The sequence below is a fragment of the Megascapheus bottae genome, chromosome X (genome assembly GCF_031878675.1).
Source record: "Megascapheus bottae isolate mThoBot1 chromosome X, mThoBot2.hap1, whole genome shotgun sequence".
In the NCBI taxonomy this organism is placed as follows: domain Eukaryota; kingdom Metazoa; phylum Chordata; class Mammalia; order Rodentia; family Geomyidae; genus Megascapheus; species Megascapheus bottae.
Window position 1 is genome coordinate 103,901,919 of NC_143547.1, and position 24,240 is coordinate 103,926,158.

Genomic DNA, 24,240 nt, shown 5'->3' on the forward strand with positions numbered 1-24,240 from the left:
ATGCAGTTGTTATGCACTTGTACACTTTTCCAACTGGGGATTCAGTCTACAGGGGAAAACATGGTAGAAACTTAAAGAAGAAAGTCTACAAATTGGTGGATATGGTAGGGCAGGAGAACTAACTAGTAGGATTACACAATGGTAATACCACGTGTGAAGAGGAGAATGAAGGTCTCGCTACAACATTCCCTCCACTTCCTCTTCTCATACTTTGCACAGGTCCTCAGAAAAACAAGCATGAGTAATGTTAAGATAAACAGGGCAGTAGTACTCTTGTCAGCAGAAGAGGCAGAGAAAGAATTTGTACTGGTCTCTTGGCAGCAAAGGGAAAAAACTTCTGAATTTGTGTTAACTATATGTAGGTATCTGGCACATTACTAAAAGCACAAGAAAACACTGGACTGTTTAACAATTCTCCACATTCTATACTGGGACTGTCTCAGTGTACAGTTCCATGTTCTGGCTGAAATCTAGGAGCCTTAGGTTCCTGAGCACATACACAGTAATGCCTTGAAAAAGTACAATCCAGCAGTTAAAATCATGACTGAGTGTGATATACCCACTACTGCTACTCTTTGTGTGTTTGGGGGGTTACTTAACTCCTTTGAATATTACTTAATCTGAAAAATTGGGATAATGACAATGCCTATCTCAGAACGGTTTGCAGGATTTAAAGAATTGTTTTCAGAATTGATAGTTACATCAGCTTCAGTGTTCAGTGGTATTACCAATAGCTGCTACTTAATACTACCCCTCAGGCTAGACTACAAAAGACACTCCTAAGACCAAGTGAGCAGAATTTACATGGAAGTCTAAGGTACTCAGCTGCAGGAAATATACATGCAGCACTCCAGTTCCTTTATGTTAAGGGATGATTAGAAATGTGAAATTTCATTTTCTTTAAGGCAAAGCTGGGTGAATTTGCTTAAAATGAGAAACAGCCATAATCGAAAGCTTAGCCCACGGTCATAGCCCTGTCACTAGATAGAAGTGAATGGAACAGACGCTTTCATTCACCATTGTCTGCAAATGCTTATTGGTCCTTTTTATATTTGCTCTGGGAATTTAATTTCTTTCCGGTGCATCACTCTGAAAAGAAAGGTGAATGCTCTTTCCTTTAGTAAATTTCTGTCTTTTTGTTGTTTTTTATTTTCTATCTTTGTGTCCGATTTCTTTTTCTCCTCCTATCCTTATGTTTATCAGTTTCTATGATTTCTTTCTTTTCAGCCTTTTTTTTTTACTGTTTCTACACATATGTGCTGTATGTATATCTTTCTGTTTCTCTGTCCTTTTATTTAGTTGTCATTCTACACTGTTTCTGTCTTCTTTTTGGTCTTTTACTCCACTGTTTGGATTCTCTACTTTCTGTTTCTGTAGTTTGCTTTCAATTGCTCATTTATTTTTGTGTTTCGTGAGTCTTATCTTCCTCTTTTTTCTGTCTATGTGTTGTTTCACCTTTTTCGCAGTCTTCCTTTCTTCCTTCCGTTTGTCCTTCAAACCTTCCTTCCTTTCTTCTTTATGCCTTTCTGTCTGCATTCTTGATTTTTATCATTCTTCCTGAACATCCATATGTGTCTTGTTTTATCATATTTCTTATATTGGTCTGTGTCTGTCTCTTTTTGATTGTCTGTATCTGATCTCTGTCTGTCTGTCTCTTTTTCTGTGTATCCATCAATTTTCCATCTCTCAGACTATATCTATTTTTCTTTCTTTTTGACTATCTGTCCTTGTGTGTCTGTCTTTTTATCTGTATGACTTTTGTCTTTCTGCTTTTTCTTTTTATTGCCAGTCCTGGGCTTGAACTCAGGGCCTGAGCACTGTCCTGGGGCGTTCTCAAGGCTAGAGCTCTACCACTTGAGCCACAGCACCACTTCTGGCTTTTTTCTATGTATGTGGTATCAAGTAATTGAACCCGGGTCTTCATGCATGCTACGCAAGCACTCTAACACTAGGCCAAACTCCTGGCCCTCTTTCTGGTTTTTCTACTACTTGTCTTTTATACATTCATCTTTTGTCTTTTGTCAGTGTGTATCTATCATTTGTATCTCTGAATGTCTATTTGGGTGTCCTCTGTCATTTTGTATATCTTTTTTTGCATGTTTGCTTGTTTGCTTGTTTTTTGTCTGTGTTTAATGTTTGTATTTTTTGTTTCTGTCCACATTTTTTTCTATATGTATGTATACATTACTTTCTCATCTCATTTTCTGTTTGGAACTTTATTTCTCTTTAAGTCTTTTTATCATTCTGAATATTTTGCTTTGTTTCTGCCTTTCTGTTTCTGTGCTGTTTTTCTTTTCAGTCTGTCTTTTCCTCTGTATTTGTTTCTGTATATCTTTCTGTCAGTCTGTCTGTATTTCTGCCTGGCCTTTTTAGTCTTTCGTTTTCATTTTTTCTGTCACCAGTCTTTCTGTCGCTGTGTGCTTTTCATTTTCGACATGTATTTCTTTTTCTTTTTTCTGTCTTTCCTCTTTCTATCTCTGTGTCCCTTGCCATTTCTTTCTGTATTTCTTTTTTCTTGGCACTTTCTGTTTCTGTTTTTCTATGGGTGATACTTTCAATTTTTTTTCTTCCTGTCTTTTTCTGTGTCTTTCTTATTGCTTTCTCTGTTTTTCTGTTTCTCTTCCCATTTATCTTTTAGCTTGGCCAGCTGACAGCTACTTTTTCTTTTTCTCCATGTTCCTATATTCCTTTCTGTCTTTGTCTTTTTGTACTTTTCAGTTACCCATCCTTCTGTGTTTCTTTCTTCTTCTATGTTTTGTATTTCTGTGTGTTTTTCTTTCTCTATGTCACTCTCCCAATGTATCTTCCTTTCTGTCCTTCAGTCTGTTTCATTTTTGTTTTTCTTTTCCTCTGTATGTGTGTTTTGTTTTTCTTTTCTGTATTTTCTTTATTCTATATGTCTATCTTCTTTTCTGTCCTTTAGTCTATTTCATTTTTGTTTGTCTTTTTCTCTGTCTGTGTGTCTTGTTTTTCTTTTGTTTTTTCTTTATTCTATCTGTTCTTTTCTTTCTGTTTTTCTACCCCAGGTGTTCTTCACGCATTCTGTGTACTTGTATGTATGAGGACATACATTCTTAAGTCTCATTGAGATGCCATAGTGATGGACAGCCTATGGACCAGCACCTACATTCTTTCTGTTTATTATTCTAAAAGTGTGCTCTATTCATGCTATCATTCATAGAAAGTATATGTTTGGTTTTAATTGAAATATGTGAACATAGGCTCTATTGTTTTGATGTGGTTCTGACTATATTGACTGTCTTCTACTCACTCTTTCATGGTTCATACATCTTCTTACTATGTAAAATATATTTTATAAGGGTGCTATAATTTTATAGACATAAGATCTTGAAATGAATAACACAAATGCCAATGCTACAATCAGTAGAAACCTTGGGCTCTCCTAGCAGAGGTTTACAATAGAACAAAATCTAGATGCATAAGGCTATATAGTATGACGCTAAATGAAAGGACCTCCAGGATATAGAAACAAAAGCCATATAATGAGTGATTGTTGTCCTTAATGTACTATGTTATCTCTCATCTCTTTTGCTGTCCCTTGGCTATCTCATATTGTTACAGTATTTCACCTTGTTATCTGATATATTGTATACATGTTTATTTGGTTATTTGAAATAGGATAGGGAAGGGGGGAAAACAACATGAGCGGCTGTGGAGGGGGGAAATGGGGACCAAAACATGAGAAAGGGTATCAATGTTTGTGAAGTAATGCACCTTCTATCTAGTGAATATAATGTAACCCTTCTATTAATTACAAAAAATATATAAAAATGCCAATGCTACATCTTTGTATCAGTATAAGCCATGGTGGCCTCTTTAAATTCCTTTTAACACTATTTTGCTCCAGAACAGTGGGGCATTGAGAAATGGGGCTCACAGTAACTTGTATGACTTCTCAGTTTCAAGATTTGGAATAAGAGATCATCATTGCATATTTGAAGAGGGGTTGGGTTTTTCTTAATGAGCTTTCATTTCAGGTAAATCCTTATATGTCTGTCAGCTATATAGACTGAGGAAATGGGCTGCAGTTGCTTCTGAACAAACTCGTATATAATTCAGTTCTACAGTTTATAGCCATCCCATTTGTGTGTAGATATTTAGAGAAAGGGATATTATGATTAATTATGGAAGAATGAAAAATTGATAAATGTGGAAACCAATTATGAAAGAGTAGGTCAGAAGTCCTGTATCCATTATAAACTATAAAACTGACTCATTTTCTTTTGTAGGCTCTTTGGATAAACTTCACAACATTTGTTATTTGGTAAGCTTGAGCTCTAGTATTGTTTTGGATATACGGTTATATCCAAAGTCTAGTAGATAGAACGTTCATCAAATAAAATTAATAGGCAATTATTTTCCTTTGAATACTTTAAGTGAGAAGTACACATTATATACTTATAACACAATGCTTTTCACAAAGGAAAAATTTAATGGCCTTCATTAAGACTCAGATAACCGACAATTTGTTACACCTTGCCTTCATGAGAGTGACGATTCCTTCTAAAATTGAGCAATAGTAGATTTCAAAAGTTTAAGTATTCCTGATTATGGTCTTTTTACCTAACACTGTCTTTACAAGCATATTATGTTTGTGCTCAATGTATACATGAATAAAATGGAGTGAACTGAATAACATGAACTATTTACCAGCACTGATTGGGGGCCATCAACCTTAGCATTGCAAAACTTCCATCAATATGACTCTTAATGCTTAAATTGTAAAGCAACAACAAATATTTCAACTGTCAAATGGTCTCATTTATCTTTCTACAGTTTTCTTTCTGCAACTGTCCCTTTGCTTTTCTCTCATGACAATAATGGTTGCTTGACCTATTGCCATCCAGAATGTAGTAAAGAAATAATTAAAACCGATTTTGGAGAGTCTTAGTATAAGTGGTAACAGGACTAGTAATACCCTTCACGGCTTCATTAAAACACTTCTATCACCTAGGGTGCATATTTCTCCATGTGATTACTGACTGTGTTTCTTCTACTTGAGGTTTATTTCATCTCACTTGCCTATTTATTAGATGGTTAGTTTTATGCAATTAATATTTGCTAAAAAAACACTTGTCTCCTTGAGACATATTTATCTAGAATGGGAAAATTTTCAGTGCATAGATATATAAGCCTTGTTTCAAAAGAAAAAAATCTATATATCTATAGTTGTCTGATTTCCAAGATCAGAGTAGACCAGAATCACGAAATAAGACTTGAAGAGATGACTCAGTGCCTGAAACAAGAAATAAACACTAATGTAATAAAGTAGGTGGAAAAATAATATGAAAGCATGATGTTGCATGGGGAGGAAATAGCTCAACTATTTTTTCTATTTCTCTCAGAAATGGCTGGTGTGCTTGCTGCATGCTGGGAGATTAATATAGGTCCACAGAAGCAACTTGTTAAGTATTTTTGCCCTTAGACACTTCTACTGATATTTCTTCCTTGTGATAGTGATGTTCACCAGATGCCAAAGGACATTTTTAGATTTGTAGCCCAGGAAAAGAGGAAAGATATCTGCAATTAGCGTCCATATAGAAAGAAAAGTCAGTAGCACGTGGGAAAAAATAAAAAACCTCAAAGAACAGATTTTGAGAAGTCCTACAGACAGTTCCCAAAAGCTACTATGATTTCCTTGAAGCAACATTATAACATTATTTAAAAATTTAGAAATGAGAGTTGTAGCAGTGCCCAAGTGATGACCAAAAATAACTTGGAAACTTAGTGAAGTGTCTTCTCTAGGCAAGAAGCAATTATTGAGGCAGAATAAGCCAAGAACTAGGAGAAAAGCAATAAAACCTTTAAAAAGCTGAAATATTCCAAATGTTACAAGGAGATGCTAGTATTTTTCCAGGGCCTACTGACTTTAAACCTAAGCATAAAATTAACTGAAAGATGTATCTCTACTGTAGGACTTTGAGGACTCTAGGATAAGCCCAAGGCTTGAGCTGAAGAGCTCAGGGACAGCTTGTAGCCCCAGAGTTCAAGCCCAGAGTCCACAAGAGAAAAAGAAGGAAAGAAGAAAGAATTTTAAATAACTGACAAAGTATAGTGTGATTATGGGCATGTAATTATATGCCTATAATTACAGCACTTGAGAGGCAAAATCAAGAAAATTGTAAGGTTGAGGTCAAGCCAGGCTACATAATGTGTAAGCCATTACTGTGTCTCAAAAAAATAAATAAAACTATATGAAACTGCTTTCTGTCATGAGGAAATTAACACATCACAGTCTTTGTCCCTTATTATAAGTAAAATATCTTAAAATATGATAAACAACTACCATACATTCAGAAAAACAGAATAGCAAGTGAATTATGTAGGACAGATAAAGTTAGAAAGGCGAAGAAATAAACCAATTCCTTTATAATTAAATCTAACCAACCATCAGGCTGTTTCAGGAAGGCTTTGAGTAGAAACACTATTCCTTTTATATAGTTGTGCAAGCAGTAGCCAGATAGTTATCAATGATGTTTAATAGAGTATAGTGCTCTATACTATAGTGCTAGCCTTGAAAAAGCCCAAGGACAGTGCTCAAGTGCTCAGTTCAAGGCCCAAGACTGGCAATAAATGAATAAATAGAATTTGGGGCCAGTCCAACCAAAAATCTGTCCATGAGACTCCATCTCAACCAATAATGTACTTTTTCATGTCACTTATAACAAATATCCAGGTTAGATTGTGTATAATTTAATCTGAACCTTTATAGCAATATCAGTCCTGAACCTGTTCAGAGGATTCTCTATAATCAATTAGTAAGCAAAACTTCATAAAAAGCCAGGTGCCTGTAGCTCAAGCCTGTAATCTTGACTACTCAAAAGGCTGCTGGGATGGGAAGATCCCAGTTTGAACCAGGCAGAAAAGTCTCTATGAGATTCTTATCTCCAATTAACCCCTCAAAAGTCAGAAGTGGAGCTGTGGCTTACAGTGGTAGAGCACTAACCTTGAGCAAAAGAGCTCAATGACAGTCCCAAAATATGGATGAAGTTGGAAGGATGAGTGAAAATAAGACATTATCAAGGAATGGTTGGCATCTTAGGAATCTGAGACTCAATTTTATATGATAATTCCCTTGGTCACAAGAAGACTGTGAACTATTAAGTATACCTCTCCCATCATTCATTAAATCATCACTCAAAAAATACCAATCAGGCAAGAATATTTAATACCAATACATCCTTTGTTCAAAAACTACCCTATCTCCTCAGAAATTTAACAGTTCCATGTTGATGATCAGTGTTTTGCTAAGTCAACATAACATACACAACTAGAATTTCTTACTACCTGTAAATAGTATTGTGATGCTTCTTCATCCTTAGCAAATTCAGCGAGACCAGAAAAGGAACAATTCATGAGGAGCTGACATTTTCAAGAATAGCAAACTAATGAAGAGAAAAGCACTTAGCCAACCTCCTGAAACCATCCCAGTTTTTGTAATTTATGATCTCTAGAGCATGCTACATTATAATTTCCATAATCCAGCTTTATAAAGGTTTTATAATGTGTTGTAAGGAAAATAACTTTTAGAATCATAGAATAATATGTCTCAAAGGGATGGTTTCACACTTTTCTAATGAGTATCTTCACGAAGTGATCTGTTTTCTATAGAGATGACTGAGGATCACAAATGTCTCTTCATTCCCCGTCTAAATGGATTAAGATTTGAGAAAAGAAACAAAGGAAGAGAATCTCTGGATTATAGTGACAGTCATGGAGTGTTATGAATTCCCTAACAACACTCATGACATCTAGAAAATATTTCCTTAAAATCATATGACCGGATCTGTTTTGGGGGCATACTTTTGTCTAAAGGATATCTCATGTTATCTATAGAACACTTGATTGAGGTGGGTTGGCATTCTTTTCAAGTTTCAACTTTCATCAGCTTTCATTTCTCAGAAAAGCATTTGGTAAAATTCAATATCACCTCTACATTATAATACGAATTATCAACAAATTAGATGTAGAAAGAATGTACCTAAACATAATAAACCCATATAAAGCAAGTCCATAGTTAATACTGTGCTGAATGAAAAGACATTGAACACATTTTAAGATCTAGAATGAGCAAAATATATTCACTTTCACTTTTACCAATTATATCCATGACAGTACTGGAAGCCCAAGCAGGAGTAGTTGGGGAGAAAATCTCTCTCTCTCTCTCTCTCTCTCTCTCTCTCTCTCTCTCTCTCTCTCTCTCTCTCTCTCTCTCTCTCTCTCTCTCTCTCTCTCTCTCTCTCTCCCTCTCTCCCTCCCTCCCTCCCTCCCTCCCTCCCTCCCTCCCTCCCTCTCTCTCTCTCTCTCTCTCTCTCTCTCTCTCTCTCTCTCTCTCTCTCTCTCTCTCTCTCTCGCACACACACACACACACACACAAAATTCATGTAGAACCAAGACATCTTAAGTACTCCAAGAAATTTATAAAAAATGAACATTGTACTAATGAAGTACATTAGAAAGCTAAAGTTCTCAGCTTTTCCTCAATGAGTATGGCATTGACTAGGTCTTTTTTATATGGTCTTTATTAAATTGAGATACATTTCTCCCATGTTCAATTGATTTCAGAGTTTTTACCATAAGATGATAATTAATGATATTTTTAAGCATTATCTTTTCCGGAAAAGCAGACAAAAAGGCCTGTGAGAGTTCAGAGCCACAGAGCAAACTCAGGCAAATACAGCCATCTGATTTGTAACAAAACCTCAGAAAAAAATGTATTGGAAAAAAACTATATTTAAAAAAAAACAGTGCTGGCAAACTTGGACAATCACATGTGAAGAATGAAGCATAACTCCTGTCTCTCAGTAGTTACAAAACACAACTCAAAAAAACAAAGATTTAAATGTAAGAACTTCAAGTATAAAGCTCCAGGGCAGTGGAGTAGTCAAGGATTTGTTTTTGGACAATAGTCCAAGAGCACAGGAAACAGAGGGAAAAAAATTGAAAATGAGCTTATATAAATCCATTAGGCTCGGCACTTCAAAAAAGAGTAAAAAATCAACACTGAGTCTCAGGAGGAATTAATACCCACAATATATAAGAAATTAGGCTTAATAGCAAAAATCCAAATAATTCAATTTTATTAAATAGGCAGATAGATTTTCCTTAAAACAAGAACAAAAACAAATGTCCAACAAACACATGAAAAAAAATGGTCACCACCACTAATCAAGAAAATAGAAATCAAAACCACAATGAGATATCACCAAAAGAGAGGATATTACTGTTATACACTAGTGGTGCAAACCTGTAATGCTAACTGCTTAGAAGTCTGAGATCTGAGGATGCTGGCTTCAAGCCACCAGGGCAGAAAAGTATGTGACATTCTTATCTCCAATTAAGCACTAAAAAGCTGAAGTGGAGTGTGGCTCAAATGATAGAGTACTAGCCTTGAGCATAAAACTAAGGGACAGTACCCAGTCATTGAATTCAAGGCCCAGGACTGCCACACACAAAAAGAATGGCTACTATGTAAAAGACTACAGGTAGGTCACATACCGGCCAGGATGTGGAAAAAGAACCTTTCTGTCTTATACAATTCTTAGAAGCATAAATTAGGACAGCCATTATGGAAACCAGTCATGGAGGCACCTCAAGAAAATGAAAAAATGTGCCATATTATTCAATAATCATGCAGAATATAAAGAAAAACATCAGCATTTAGAAATCCTGTACACCCATGTTTACTTTTTCACTATTCACAATTGTTGAGATATGAAATTAACCTGGGTCCATCAACTGACAAATAGATAAGCAATCTGTGCAACACATACAGTGTGACCTACTATTTAGCCATAAAGGAAATGAAAGCCTGTGATTTCCAGCAACTCGCATGAAAATGGACATCACTAGCTTGAGTGAAATAAGTAAGGCATAGAATACCAATACCAAATGATCGTACTCACATGCGAAATCTAAACGTTCATCTCATTAAAAATTAGAACAGGAGCCAGGCGTGGTGGCTCATGCCTATAATTCTAGCTACTCACGAGGCTGAAATCTGATGATCATGATTCAAAATGATCCTGGGCACTAAAGAGCGTGAGACTCTTATCTCTAATTAACCACTAATAAACCGGAAGTGGTGCTGTTGCTCAGGGTGTAGTGTGGTTAGCCTTGAGCTAAAGAGCTCAGGGAAAAATGCCCAGGCCAAGAGTTCAAGCCCTACGACCGACAAAAAAAAATTAGAACAGAAATTACAAGAAGTTAGAGAGGACATGAGGAGGGAGGGACAGGGAAAGTTCGATCAGTGGCTATTAAGTTTTAGGTAAATAGGACAGACAGGTTCTGGTGTTTTACAACAAGGTAATTACAGAATTTTATAAGAAAGAATTTAGGGAGTTTTCAATACAAAGAAATGATAAATATTTGAGAACAGTTTTTTTTTTTTCCTGATCCAAACATTACACAGTGTATACAAGTACCTGAAGGATCATATGGCATCTCAAAAAGATAAAGAATTTTGAGGGGAATTTGGTATAAATAAGTACTTTAAAAGAGAAGGAATGGTCGGGAGTTTGGCCTAGTGGTAGTGTGCCTGCCTAGCATGCGCGAAGGCCCGGGTTCGATTCCTTGGTACCACATATATAGAAAAAAGCTGGAAGTGGTGCTGAGACGCAAGTGGTAGAGCTCTAGCCTTGAGAAAGTCCAAGGACAGTGCTTAGGCCCTGAGCTCAAGCCCAGGACTGGCAAAAAAAAAGAGAAAGAATAAAACATTACGAGATTCTAGAAGTGAGAAGACATTCAAAGCTAGGTATATTTCAGCAAGAGGGGTAAGAATATAAGTTTGAGGTTTCTTATATACATTAAAAAATCATGTATTGAAATAGTATCTTTCTCCAAGGAATTGGCATTAAAACCTTGGTGGAAAAATCAGTGAACCATATATATCAATTTGTCAACCAACCTATGTATGTATAAATCATATATAGTTATAACTATATTATACACATACATCTATAATTACTAAGCAAAAAAGCTAGACTTGAGGCATGGCTCAAGTGGTAGAGCACCAACTGAGCAAGTATGACACCCTGAGTTCAAGTCTCAGTACAGTTAATGAAAATAATCTTCTTAAAATTTTATCTGGAATTTATTGAATCCATACATCAATAACAAAATCAATATCTTAGCTAGTTCAATTTTGAAGTTAATCATTTTTTGTATGGCAATTTAGTGTTATATGATTTTCTTATTTAATTTAATGGATAGTGATTTAAATTTTCCTTTTGATTTCTTCTGTGACTCATAGGTCATATAGAAACATTAAGTTCTCACTAGTTGAAGATTAGCTATTAACTATATTTCTCATATTGATTTCTAATATTGTTGATGTGGCCATACATTGTGAATTCTTTTTTTTTTGCCAGTCCTGGGCTTGAGCTCAGGGCCTGTGCACTGTCCTTGGACTTTCTCAAGGCTAGAGCTCTACCACTTGAGCCTCAGCACCACTTCTGGCTTTTCTCTATGTATGTGGTACCGAGGAATCGAACCTGAGTCTTCGTGCATGCTAGGCAAAGCACTCTACCACTAGGCCAAATTCCTGGCCCCAGACATTGTGAATTCTTTTACGATGGTATGAGCCAGAAGATGCCCCAGCTTGGTAAATGCTCCAGGTTTCCCTTGATGAGTGTTTCACAATTGGTGGTAAAAAATATCCTATAAATTCCAACTGGATCAAATCGATTATTAAAGTAGTTCCTTTTACTAATTCCTTTATTTCCTGTGTACTTTCTCCACTAGTGGGAAAAATCATTGAAATCTGTAATTGGTTAAAGAAGTCATTTCCCTCTCACTTTTCTTTTGTTTACAAGCTCTGGCAATGAGTACATTAGTATTTAGGGTTGTTGTGTCTTCTCGAAGAGCTGGTCCCTTTGTTATAATGGACTGATATTTACTACCAAGAATATTCTTTGTCCTTGTGTATATATTTTCTGATTGATGTTAGAATGATACATATTTTCCCATCATCTTTCTTTTAACATACTATGCGTCTAACTTCTCTCAGTAATCAATTTTGCCTCGATAGGTTGTAAAATTCAATCTGAATAGGTTTAGCTTTGCATATGTGTATTTAGATGTATGTAAGAACACATTCAATTGCTGTAACAAATGTGTGAGATAAAGCAACCTAAAAGGAGGAATGGTTAGTTGAGCTCACATATTTGGAAGTTTCCAATTATTGTCCTTTAACTCCATTTTGCTCAGGAGGTCGTTGTGAGGCAGTACATCATGGCAGGAGGCTATACAAAGCATTCACTTCACAGTGGGCCAGCAAGCAAAGAAGTAAAAATAGGAAGTAATTGGAGTTCTGTAATTTCCTTAAAGGATAAACTCTCTCAATGATCTGACAGCCAAAGTTTCTTACCATCTCCCAGTGGCATTTGGGGGGATTCTTCAAATGATTATATGCGATGAGATGAGTATATGGTTGAGTTTATACCCAGCTTCCTCAAAGGATACTTTTTTTTGGCCAGTCCTGGTCTTTGAACTGAGGGCCTGAGCACTGTCCTTGGGCTTTCTCAAGGCTAAGCCCTACCACTTGAGCCACAGCACAATTTCTGGCTTTTTTTTCTTTGTATGTGGTACTGAGAAATTGAACCAGGTTCTTAATGCCTGTTAGGCAAACACTCTAACACTATGCTAAACTCCCGGCCCCGTTAAATATGGAGTACAAATTAGAAATGAATATTAGGTTACATTTTATGAGTTTCTTATTGTATAATTTTGTAAAATAATTTTATAGAGAGAAACAATGAACTATTTAGGAGACAAAAACACTATATATATATATATATGTATAACTCTGAAATGGTTTGGGAAAATAGACATTCACAAACCTTACATACTTTCAGTTTCAACACAGCCCATAACATTTTATAATGCGTTTGTTGTATTGTGATCTTATTAGTGCTTATACTAAGCTGTTAGTCAACTAAGATCCCACTTAGCTATCAGATTGCTATACTGACAGTGTCAAACTGACATGTGCACTGGGTTTTGAGAGTAAATGGATATCCCAGCTCTCCCCGAACCACTCCGCTTAGTATTTTATTCTAGAAACAGATTTGTTTGAACCTTAAAGATGAACTTCTCCAGGTGGAATCTAGAACTTTCCAAAACCAGACTGGAAAGATCAACACTGAAATAAAGGATTAAAACCAATAAACCTCTAATCAGTCCTCATTGGCCAATATAGTACTAAGGGCCACTTATGACTCTTTTAGAAGGAAATGGCGAAGAAGACGATGTTAAAAGACTGACTGACCTCCAAGGCCTGGTCGCAGCCTGTTGTCATAGCCATCCAGAAGGCGATCCAAGATTCGGGTGAAGATGGTGATGTTGTCAGTGCTGTCATCAGCAATGTCTGGGGCATGCTTGGGAGAGAGTCTGGTGGAAAGCATGGAAAGTAAAAAGAAAATGATTCTTAAGAGGAAATAATTCTATGTCTGAATACATCCATTCATGGAGAGTCCAAACAATAGTTCAGGACAATTAAAAACCCCCAAGTTATTCCCATTCCCTCGGTATAGAGATAGATTCATCTTTACAGAGTCCCTAATCCTTTTCGTTTTATATATGAGAAAAAATAACTCAAAGACAAAACCAAATTTTGCTAGTATAGGCCAAGAAATAAGAGTATAATCCAAGCTTCTGGTTTTCTGTTATCCCTCAGCTACCTTCTACTTCTCTGTTTTCTTCCAAAAGATCTTCTGAACATTCCACTCTTCAGTTCCCACCTTATCAGGCCCAGAAGAACTTGGTGAGGGTTCACAGGAATAGAGTTTTTTTTTGATCCACTTTTATTAGCATACATTAGCTGTACAAGAGAGATTTCATTATGACATTTCTACATATGTGTACAATTTATCCTGATCAGCTTCACTGATACATTGTAATAATGTGAAACAACATATTGAAATTGCCAAGATTACTGTATTATAGCTGGAAGAATTCTAGTTGTATTCATATTTTTTAAATGATAGTTTCTGTGTTCCAGTCTTTTATTTAAGTACAAATTCTAACAAGAAAAAAATTTGATAATCCCATGTCTCAAAAGACATATGGATAGTTTACACAATATACTGAAGAGAGAAATATAAACATACTGTGAAATAAAGACATGGTTTGGGCTGAGAGCTTTTGGAAATTAACTGATTTCATGCAAACCTTTTTTCATTCCATTACTTTCATTGAGGGGTATCTTGAACCTTGTTAGTCTAATTCAACTCCTGGGTAAAAGGTCTATGAATTGACTGGGAAACATTGCATTACTAGAAAATGATGGAATATGTAGAAACCACAGGGTTTCAGAGATAATCTATTTTGGGTACATTTATTCAAAGCCAGTGTTCATAATTCTGTAATCAATCTAAGAGCTAATGGGAAAGCTAAAATTGAGATCAATAGTCCCTAAGCATAAGACTACTATATTGTGGCAGGCCTCTTACAGGTGGTAACTTTCATGAGACTATGTTTCCATATCCTGTGGTTCTGCTGACATGTAAGAAGCAGATTTCAGCCACAACAAGTTTCAAGTTAAAAGTTAATGCTAAATATTGTTTGTAAAATATTCTTAGTGTTTCTACCATTTTGTACTTGAATACTCAGTTCTCTGACCTACAGAATTGAAAGTTACTTTAACCTAAACTCTGAAATATATAAGGTGCTATACTTGGTACCTATCAAAAGGAGTTTTGGAAAATAGAAAAAATATAGTATGTCAGGATTCTTTAGGACATTAGAAAATACACATGAGGGCTGGGAGTTTGGTCTAGTGATAGAGTGCTTGCCTAGCATGCATGAAGACCCAGGTTCAATTCCTCAGTACCACATACATAGAAAAAAGCCATAAGTGGTGCTGAGGCTCAAGTGGTAGAGCTCTAGCCTTAAGGAAAAGCCCAAGGGCAGTGCTAAGGCCCTGAGTTCAAGTTCCAGGACAGGTTAAAAAAGGAAAAGAAAATACACATGATTGCTTCTCTTCATTTTACAAATGACAAGCCTAAGACACAAAACCAATTAGAGAAAGTAATCATTCTAAGTCATATATTTGTTACATTAATGGGATTTGATTACATGGAATGGTTATAACACAGTACTGAGTCAGTCATGAAGACAAATGAAATTATGTCCTTACAGAAAAAAAATAGTTGAGGCCGGGAGTTGGCCTACTGGTAGAGTGCTTGCCTAGCATGCATGAAGACCTGGGTTCAATTCCTCGGTACCACATACATAGAAAAAAGCTGGAAGTGGTGCTGAAGCTCAAGTGGTAGAGCTCTAGCCTTGAGAAATCCCAAGGACAGGGCTCAGGCCCTGAGCTAACCTAGAACTGCCCCCCCCCCCAAAAAAAGAAAAAAAATAGTTGAAACCAGAGATCCTCACAGTAAGTGAAGTAAGTTTCAGAAAGAAAATTTCCCCATGTTTTCTCTCATATGCAGAATCTATATATAGACTATTGCAGTACAATAGGAAGAAGGACAGAGAGAGAGAGAGAGAGAGAGAGAGAGAGAGAGAAAGAGAGAGAGAAGTGATAGATAGCCAATATGAAAATAACTCGTGTCTATGCATGAATAAATTGTGTCTATGACAATGACACAAGGTACAGTATTGAAAGCTCTGAAAAAAACAGGGGTCAAAGAATGGTAAAAACAAAGAGCAATAGAGGAAGTTGATCTGGCAAATGTACAATATGTACATATATGAAATACAAGTGTGAAAACTGTAAAATTAGTACATATTAATAAAAGAAAACCATGAGTGAAAATGAGGAAGTTTACCCACTTTTGTAGCCCCCAAAATGGGTTAGTAGTAAGTTCACAGGATTACTCAAATGGCTAGAGTGTTGGTTTGGCTCTTTTACTTAGATGGTGATATATTTGCTTATGTATAAAATAGGCATAATAATACCTTACCTGAGAACACTTTCAGAAGAAATATAATTAAGAAAACACAAAATTGCTCTGCAAATAATGTTCTTCCCTAATTTCTTGCCAAATATCCGATAATGCAATGAGAAGCCTTTGTAAAACATGCACATTTAAATTATAGGCCAAAGTCAAGTTCACTGACCTTGTAGACATTACGTATAGAATGCTAGCAATAACAGCCTTAAGTCAATCTCAAGAAGGATCTTGGTGTGTTTATGTGGGGAGAAAACAGGAATCGCTGATGCAGCTTATACAACAACACAAAGAGAAGAGGAATTTACTTCATTAAAGGAGAGCCATTTTCACTAATAATGCATATCTATCTCCTAGGGGAAAATAGATTTTTAATAATGAAAATTCTAAATTACTGGACTGATCATAACTCTGTACTCCTCCAAAGCCAGTCATAATTCTTCATGGCCTACCAAATAAAATTCTAACTACTTAGTGCGACATTCATATGTTACAAATATATTTTTACAGCTAAAAATTAAACTACTTCACTTGTATACTGGAGACCAGAGCCAAAAGCAATTTCTCTATTGCCTAGTACTTCTCATGTGTTTTATTCGGTAAGTGCAGTGTTCCTCATAAATGGCTTGGATCTGATCCCCACAGGGCAGAAATATTGCTTGTGCACCAGCTGGCAGCCATACTGAGAGGTGATTGGATAATGAGGATGGACCAATGAGGACCCTCTCTTCCTCTGTCTTCTCCCCCACCTCTGTCTCTTCTCTCCCTCCCTGTCTGGGTCTCTTTCATTCTGCCTATCTGTCTCTTTGTCTCTGTCTCTCACTGTCTCTCTCTTTCTCTCTCTCCCTTTGTTCTACTACATACTCCCTAACATGTTTTGTCTCCTGTTGAACAGAATCAAGAGAAATAGAGTGAAGTGCCTGTAGTCTCAAACCTCTGAAAGCGTGAGCCAAAATACATCATTTCTTCTTAATTTGTTTCCTCATGTATTTTTCACAGCAACAAAAATTAGCTAGCATATAGTCCATCCCCAAAGGACAGCTGCTCTTTGCTCATCTTGAGACACACCCACTCACCATGCCTCCCACCTGTTCACATTGTTTACTTGCTGAGTTAAAATAAACACTAAGTCCTTCATTCCGAGTTTTCCGAGCAAGTCTACATAGGTCTATTTTTCATAATTCATTTGAATGATTGTAACTACAGTACTGGTTTATGAGTCCTATATCACCAATATTTCTACTAAGTGAGTGTACACAAGTCAGCTTGAGGACCATTTATAATTCTGTTTTCCTGGAGGAAAGAACTTCAACATAAAAGAATAAATGAAAAACTACAATTCTAGTCTCTATTCTACCATTATTCGCTATTTGCTCCATACTCCCAACTAAGATCAACGCAGTGAGCTAGTGACCAGTTCAAAACCTCTCCATCAATCCTGGTGATAAACGGGCTTACAATAGAGAGTCCTGAAAGTTATCACCTGACTCATGTGTTCCAAGTTTGACATGAGCAGCTTTATTACAGCCTCATATGTGTGCCTTGTCTTGTGGGGCAAATTCTACCTTCCAACTACTAAAGGGAAAATATATTTCTTGTTCTTCCAGGTCCTACAAGAAAATTGTATCAGTGCATCTTAACATAGGCTAACCAGTCATGTAACTGACACAGTAAGTATTTAAGATCCAAAAACCAATACAGTAGCTGGGTAGTAGTGGCTCAAGTCTTTAACCGTAGCTATTCAGCAGGCTGAGATGTGAGGATTCTGGTTTGAAGCCAGAAAATGCAGGAACCTTTGTGACACCCTTATCTCCCATTATCTTCCATTAACTACTCAAAAACCAGAAATGGAGCTGTGGCTCAAAGTGGTAAACACTATCTTGAGCAAAAAAGCTCAGGGACAGTGCCAATGCCCTGAGTTCAATCCCTGGTACCAGTGCCCATACTTGTACACACACACACACACACACACACACACACACACACACACACAGAGCAATTAATGAATTAAATATGACCAAATATAATAAAAAGGATTATCCTGAATTCTACAGGCAGAGACATAAAAGCATAAAGGGACAGAAAAGATCCAAAACACTTCAGGTTGTATTTCTGCTTTAAACTTGAAAGGATTCACATGCTAGGGGACATAAATGGCCTGTAAAAGTAAAACACAAAAAAAGTTTAAATCCTGGCCGGGCATGGTGGCTCACGGCTATAACCCTAGTTACTCACGAGGCTGAGATCTGAGGATCTCGGTTCAAAGCCAGCCCAGGCACTAAAGTCCGTGAGACTCTTATCTCCAATTAACCACTAGAAAACCAAAAGTGTGGCTCTGGCTCCAGGGCTAGAGTGGCAGCCTCTCACTGAAGAGCTCAGCACCTGAGATCAGAGTTCAAGCCCCATGACCCATCAAAAAAAGTTTAAACCCTGTATCCTACAGCTGAGAACTAAGCCCTATTACCGGTACTAATATATACACAGTGAATCACTAGACTGGTTAAGAGGATGAATATTAATGCCAGAGTCTCAGTTTTAAACCTTGCTCTTCCACTGCCTATCTATGGATGGTTTGGGGTATTACTTGGCATCTCTTTGCCTCCATATTCCATTTCTTTTTTTTATTTTTGATTTTAGCAGAGATTTATTTTAGTATAACAAGAGAAAGTAGGAAAAGTAGAGAAACATCCCCTGCACACTATCCAAGAAACAAGACATAAACATCCTTGCATATTCTATCACTAAACAAAAATAATAGTATATCCTAGCTATTGGACATTTTATAAGAACTATAGACAAATTTATTTATATAAAACATTTAGAAAAGTTCTTCACACATAGCAAGAACAATATAAACAAAGTTTAAACTAACATGATGGAACATGAAAACCATAAAGAAGTGTTGTATCACAAAGTGATTTTCAATAAATCTAGTTAGGATCCAGCTGTGCTAGCATATACTTGTAATCCGAGCACTCAAGAGGCTAAAGGAAGAATCTAAGTTCAAGGCTAATCTAGTCTATCTAGCAACACTATCTCTCTCTCAATATCTCTCTGAGTCTCTCTCTTTCTCCCTCTGTCTCTCTGTCTCTCTCTCTGTCTCTCTGTCTCTCTGTCTCTGTCTCTCTCTCTCTCACACACACACATACACACACACACACACACACACACACACACACACACACACACACACACACACACACACACACACCATACATGCACAAATCAAGTTAAAGGACAAAAGATAGTATCCAGTTTGAAGCAACCTGTGAGAGTGTACTACATCTGCAGAATAGTTGAAATAAATGAAATTATAAGCAGACAAGAAAGTATAGAGGAAATCTGAGAGCTGCTTAGTAGAAATAGCTAGGATCCTCTGCTGGCAGGCAGTAGAAGATATACTGGGCTTCAATCCACCCTTCAAGCTATGTGTTGTCTTAGTAATGCACTTTATTACAAATTCAAACTCCTCCCTTAATGATTAAGTATAATCCAAGAGGGGTTTCTCCCTGCCTACAGTAGGAGCTTAGAAATGGATAGTCTCTCAGGCATATTTCATTTTGAATATTAAAGTTTGATGTTTCAAAGCAAAAAGTAATGATGTTTTCATTGTGTGATTATTATTGCATGGAAATAGAAGAGTTTAGATTTCAAATACTTAGATTTCATATAGTAATTAATACATGCACGACTATATTCACTAGTTTATTCTGAGCATAAGAGGATAGAGCCAACAAATTCCAAGATGCATATACTTCGACCTTTGACAGGCTAATACCAAATCAGATGGCAGATCTGATAAACAAGGAACTGAGAGAAGGCATGACATGGTTCAAAAACAAATGTACTCTTGGGGCTGGGAGTTTGGCCTAGTGGTTAAAGTGCTTGCCTAGCATACACGAAGACCTGGGTTCGATTCCTCAGCACCACATACATAGAAAAAAGCCAGAAGTGGTGCTGAGGCTCAAGTGGTAGAGCTCTAGCCTTGAGAAAGTCCAAGGACAGTGCTCAGGCCCTGAGCTCAGGCCCAGGACTGGCAAAAAAAAAAAACAAATGTACTCTTTACCTGACTTATGTAACTGTAACACCTTTATAATAATAAAAAAATGTTAAAAAAAAAAACAAGAATCCTCTTCAGTTAACATTAGCCACTGTCCTTGCTACCACCAAATAAATTGGATGGAAAAAAAGTGTAATATAATCCTATATCTCCACAAACATCGCACTCTTTCTTTTTTCAATGTCTAAGTATGAGGCCTATCCCCAGTGGATTTCATTTGCTCTTCAATCTATCTATTCTCTATTGATTTGATCCTATGCTTTCTTAAAAGACTGAATTATGAAAATTATATTAACAGGACTCCCATACCATCTGGTTTCAAATTGATTGTATCCACCTTGGCTAAAAATTAGAAGAGGGTAAAGTCTAGACATATAATTCCTGGGTTTTTCTCCCTATAAAATTTCCTCTGGCTAGCTGTTTCTTCTACTAAAGGTCTCACCATCTTGGACAAAACATGCTTGCCTTAGACAATTGCTTTATTTCTTGTGATTCCCCTATACCTACCCTATATCTTTTTTTTTACTGTATTTTATTGTTGGGATAATGAATAGAGGGTTTATAGTTACAGTCATCAGGTAATACCTACCCTATATCTTTATGATGATCCCTTCTTAAATTCACCAATAAACTTAATTGAAATGTCTCATTTCTATTATTTTGAATCCCACTGATTCAACAAATTCCAGAACCTAGATATAGGTTTCATTTGGCACTTTTTTGACACATAATGGATTGACATTTATTTGTCAATCAATTATAAACTTACTGACATCTCCTCATTGCTTCCAGAAAAATACAGTTTCATGATAGTTGAACTTAGCACTGTTCACATACACAGTTTGATTTTTTCTGCATGTTCTGGGCCTTGAATTCAGGGCCTGAGCACTGTCCTTGGGCTTTCTCCATGCTAGAGCTCTACCACTTGAGCCATAGCACCACTTCCAGCTTTTTCTATGTATGTGGTACCAAGGAATCGAACCGGGGCCTTTGGGCATGCTAGGCAAGCACTCTACCAGTAGGCCAAACTCCCGGCCCCCAGTTTGAATTTTCTGATAAGCATAATGCACGACAGGTAAACACAAATGTAAGAAATGTAGCATTTCCTCAATTATACAAGACAGGGAATCAGAGAGTGGAACTCTAGACCTAGCTCTGCTATTAATTTTCTGATTCAAATCCTTTAGCATAGATATATTTTAGTATAACAGAAGAATGTAGAGAAAAATGCAAAGAAAAGAGAGATACAGTCCCTGTGCTCTATGCAGGATATGGAAGTTTAAGGAAAAATCAGTGTGTCTTCAAGGCCTTAGTTTCTCCATGAATACAAGATGAGAGTTCAGAGTTGTTATCTGTGGGTTTTTCTATCCTTTTCAAATTCCACAGTCTCTTCCTTTTAGCTATTCTGCCAGTTTCTTGTAAACAGAAACTGTCCCCAAAGTACTGATCAAAATTCCTTTACATTACAATCTTTCAGAGTATTTCATAAAATACAGACTGGTAGATACTGTCGTCAGAGCCACTAAACACTTATACATATACTATATATTTTAGTCAAATTTGTCCCTTTAATTTTGAGTAAATACAAATAGAGTGACAATCCTAACATTCTGAGCCAAATTTTAGTAATCTCATTCCTCCAAAGCATGAATTATAAAGCTTGAAAGAAAATGTTTCTAATTTAAGAAGTACGCAGTCATTATGTCCTTGTATTAAAACCAGACAGCTCACTCTGCTTTTGCAGGCACGATTTTCTTGGCTTGCTTCTTAATATAATTGCTAAAATGCTCATCAATCTGTTTTTCTAAGCACTAACAGGACGTAAAATAAAAACAATGTAAACAGGAAAGGTGACAACTAACACTGAGGATGAAGATAAAAATAAAAGAGCAGATGTAAAATAAATGTACTGAATGTTTTGAGTCAAAAACCATCAAGAGAAAGGCCTCTTATGTTCAAAATACTCATTTAGAATTGTAAGTAAATAAGCAATGTATTTTTAGAAAACGTTATTTTCATAGTTAAAATAAAAAAAGCTTCAATCCTTGAATTAAGGTTCCTTTATTTAGAAGCTCTACTTATTTATCACATATATCATGGCCCATGAAATCAGATACATGAGGAATTTGTAACACAATATTGGTTCGATTTTTCTCTAGTGGAAGGAATAACAAAAAGAGATACATATGCCAAGATTCTAAGAAACTACAAATCCAGTTCTGAAGATCTCAACCTTAGAGATTATTGTAAAAAATATTGATAAAAAACAGAGTCAGGATATTGAATTTTTTTGTAACTCAGAATAAATTCTGCCTGGAATTACTGCTGGTGGCTTATGCCTAGTATTAGCTTACTCAGTAGGCTAAGACCTGAAGATCAGAGCTCAAAGTCATTCCAGGCAGGATTCCATGAGAATCTTATCTCAAATTAACCAGCAAAATTGTAAAACTAGCCGGGCTCGATGGCTCCCACCTGTAATCCTAGCTACTCAGGAGGGTATCTGAGGATCGAGGTTCAAAGCCAGCACGGGTACTAAAGACTGTTATCTCCAATTAACCACCAGAAAAAGCAGAAGTAACACTGTGACTCAAGTGGTAGAGCACAATGTCCAGGCCCAAAGTTCAAGCCCCAAGACCAACAAAAAATTAAATTGTATTTACAAAATGCTTAAACTGAAGGTATGCCTCAAGTGGAAGAATATGAGCTCTGAGCAGAAAATCTTAGTGAGAACTCAAGGCCCTATGTTCAAGTTACAATATCAGAACAAACAATTATATTTTGCTTCATGATGCATGCTTTCCAAAGATATGCCATAATAGCCAAATATAAAACAAAAGAGACTACCAAAAAATAAAATATTCTGTATTATACTAAAATATTCCAAGCCCAGGAGGTCATCTCTAGCAATTTGATTCCCTAGGTGAGATAGAACCTTTCTTTAAAAGAAGTTTAAGAATGCTGAGAAACATATGGATTGGTGGGAGGAAGATAAAGAAATATAAAGTACATCTTCTTTACTGGCCCAGTGAAACCAGCCTCCAGTTATGGCTAAGAATTTGGATATGTTCCCATGTGTTCGGTATGCGCAAGAAGGACTGCTGAAATTAACTGATGTGAGCACAAAGCCTGGGCTCCTTGCTTCCAGGTAGAACTATTTCATCAGACTATTTGTGCTTCCTGTTTCCCTGTGGGATGAAACTGAGGCCTCCTCATCTCAACTAAGGTATTTCCATTGCTTTACTTTCCCCCTTTCCCTATTTTGCTGTCCTTATTTACTTGTAGTTTTCTCCTGAGAACATTCTCACAATAAAGCATGTGCTCAAGAAGCTTGTGTCATGCTCTTCTGAGAGAATCTAGTAAGTAGTTAGGAAGCATGTCTTTGGAGTCAAAAGGAGACGTACAGTGTATATGCATATTAAATGTGTATTTCATTTTATGTTATAAAAACAAGTTAAGGCCAGACTCTGGTGGCTCATGCTTAGCCACTCAGGAGGCTGAGATCTGAGGCTCAAGTTTCAAAGCCAGGGCAGGCATGAAAGTCTATGAGACTTTTATCCCCAGTAAACCACCAGAAAACCAGAAGTGGCACTGTGGCTCAACATAGTAGAGGAGTAGCTTTGAGCTGAAGAACTCAGGAACTTTGCCCAGGCCCAGAGTTCAAGCCATGTGACTGATTAAATAAAAAAGCTGAGGGAGAATCTAGTAACATTGAATATTTTTATGTGCTACTAAAAAGGGGACAGACAGTTGTTTTAACCAGAGACCAACATTGGTCATTTTGGCCAAACACATTGCCTTAGAATCATGGAGTTGAAACTCAGCCACAATAGGTATAGAAAAGGGTGAGAAGGAAGTACATCCAATAAATCAGACCACTTCTCCCAGATGGAAGAATACAAAGGAGGCCAGGAGTTTGGCCTAGTGGTAGAGTGCTTGGCTAGCATGAAGACCCAGTACCACATACATAGAAAAAGCCAGAAATGGTGTTGTGGTTCAAATGGTAGAACACTAGCCTTGAGAAAGCCCAAGGACAGTGCTTAGGCCCTGAGTTCAAGCCCCAGGACTGGTAAAAAATACAAAGGAAAACAAAGTCATGGGAATATATTTAAGTTAAACATAATGGAATCTCAATTATATTTAAATACTAAGGAACCAGAACCAACAAAAATGGCCACTTGAATATTTAAAGAGTGTATATAAAATTAATTGCCAAAGGCTGACAAGACTTGCTCTAAAATTTCACAGAGGGAAGTCAAGCAC

At 36.6% G+C, this 24,240-nt stretch overlaps 1 protein-coding gene across 3 annotated transcripts in view; it reads right to left on the reverse strand.

Moving 5' to 3' along the window:
• Window positions 1-24,240, reverse strand: part of Gabra3 (gamma-aminobutyric acid type A receptor subunit alpha3) — a 157,782-nt gene that overhangs the window by 68,471 nt on the left and 65,071 nt on the right. For all 3 annotated transcript variants that reach the window (XM_090326831.1, XM_090326830.1, XM_090326832.1), the window contains exon 3: window positions 13,289-13,410. In XM_090326831.1, coding sequence (XP_090182957.1) covers window positions 13,289-13,410 — 122 coding nt within the window. The remainder of the gene's footprint in view (window positions 1-13,288; window positions 13,411-24,240) is intronic.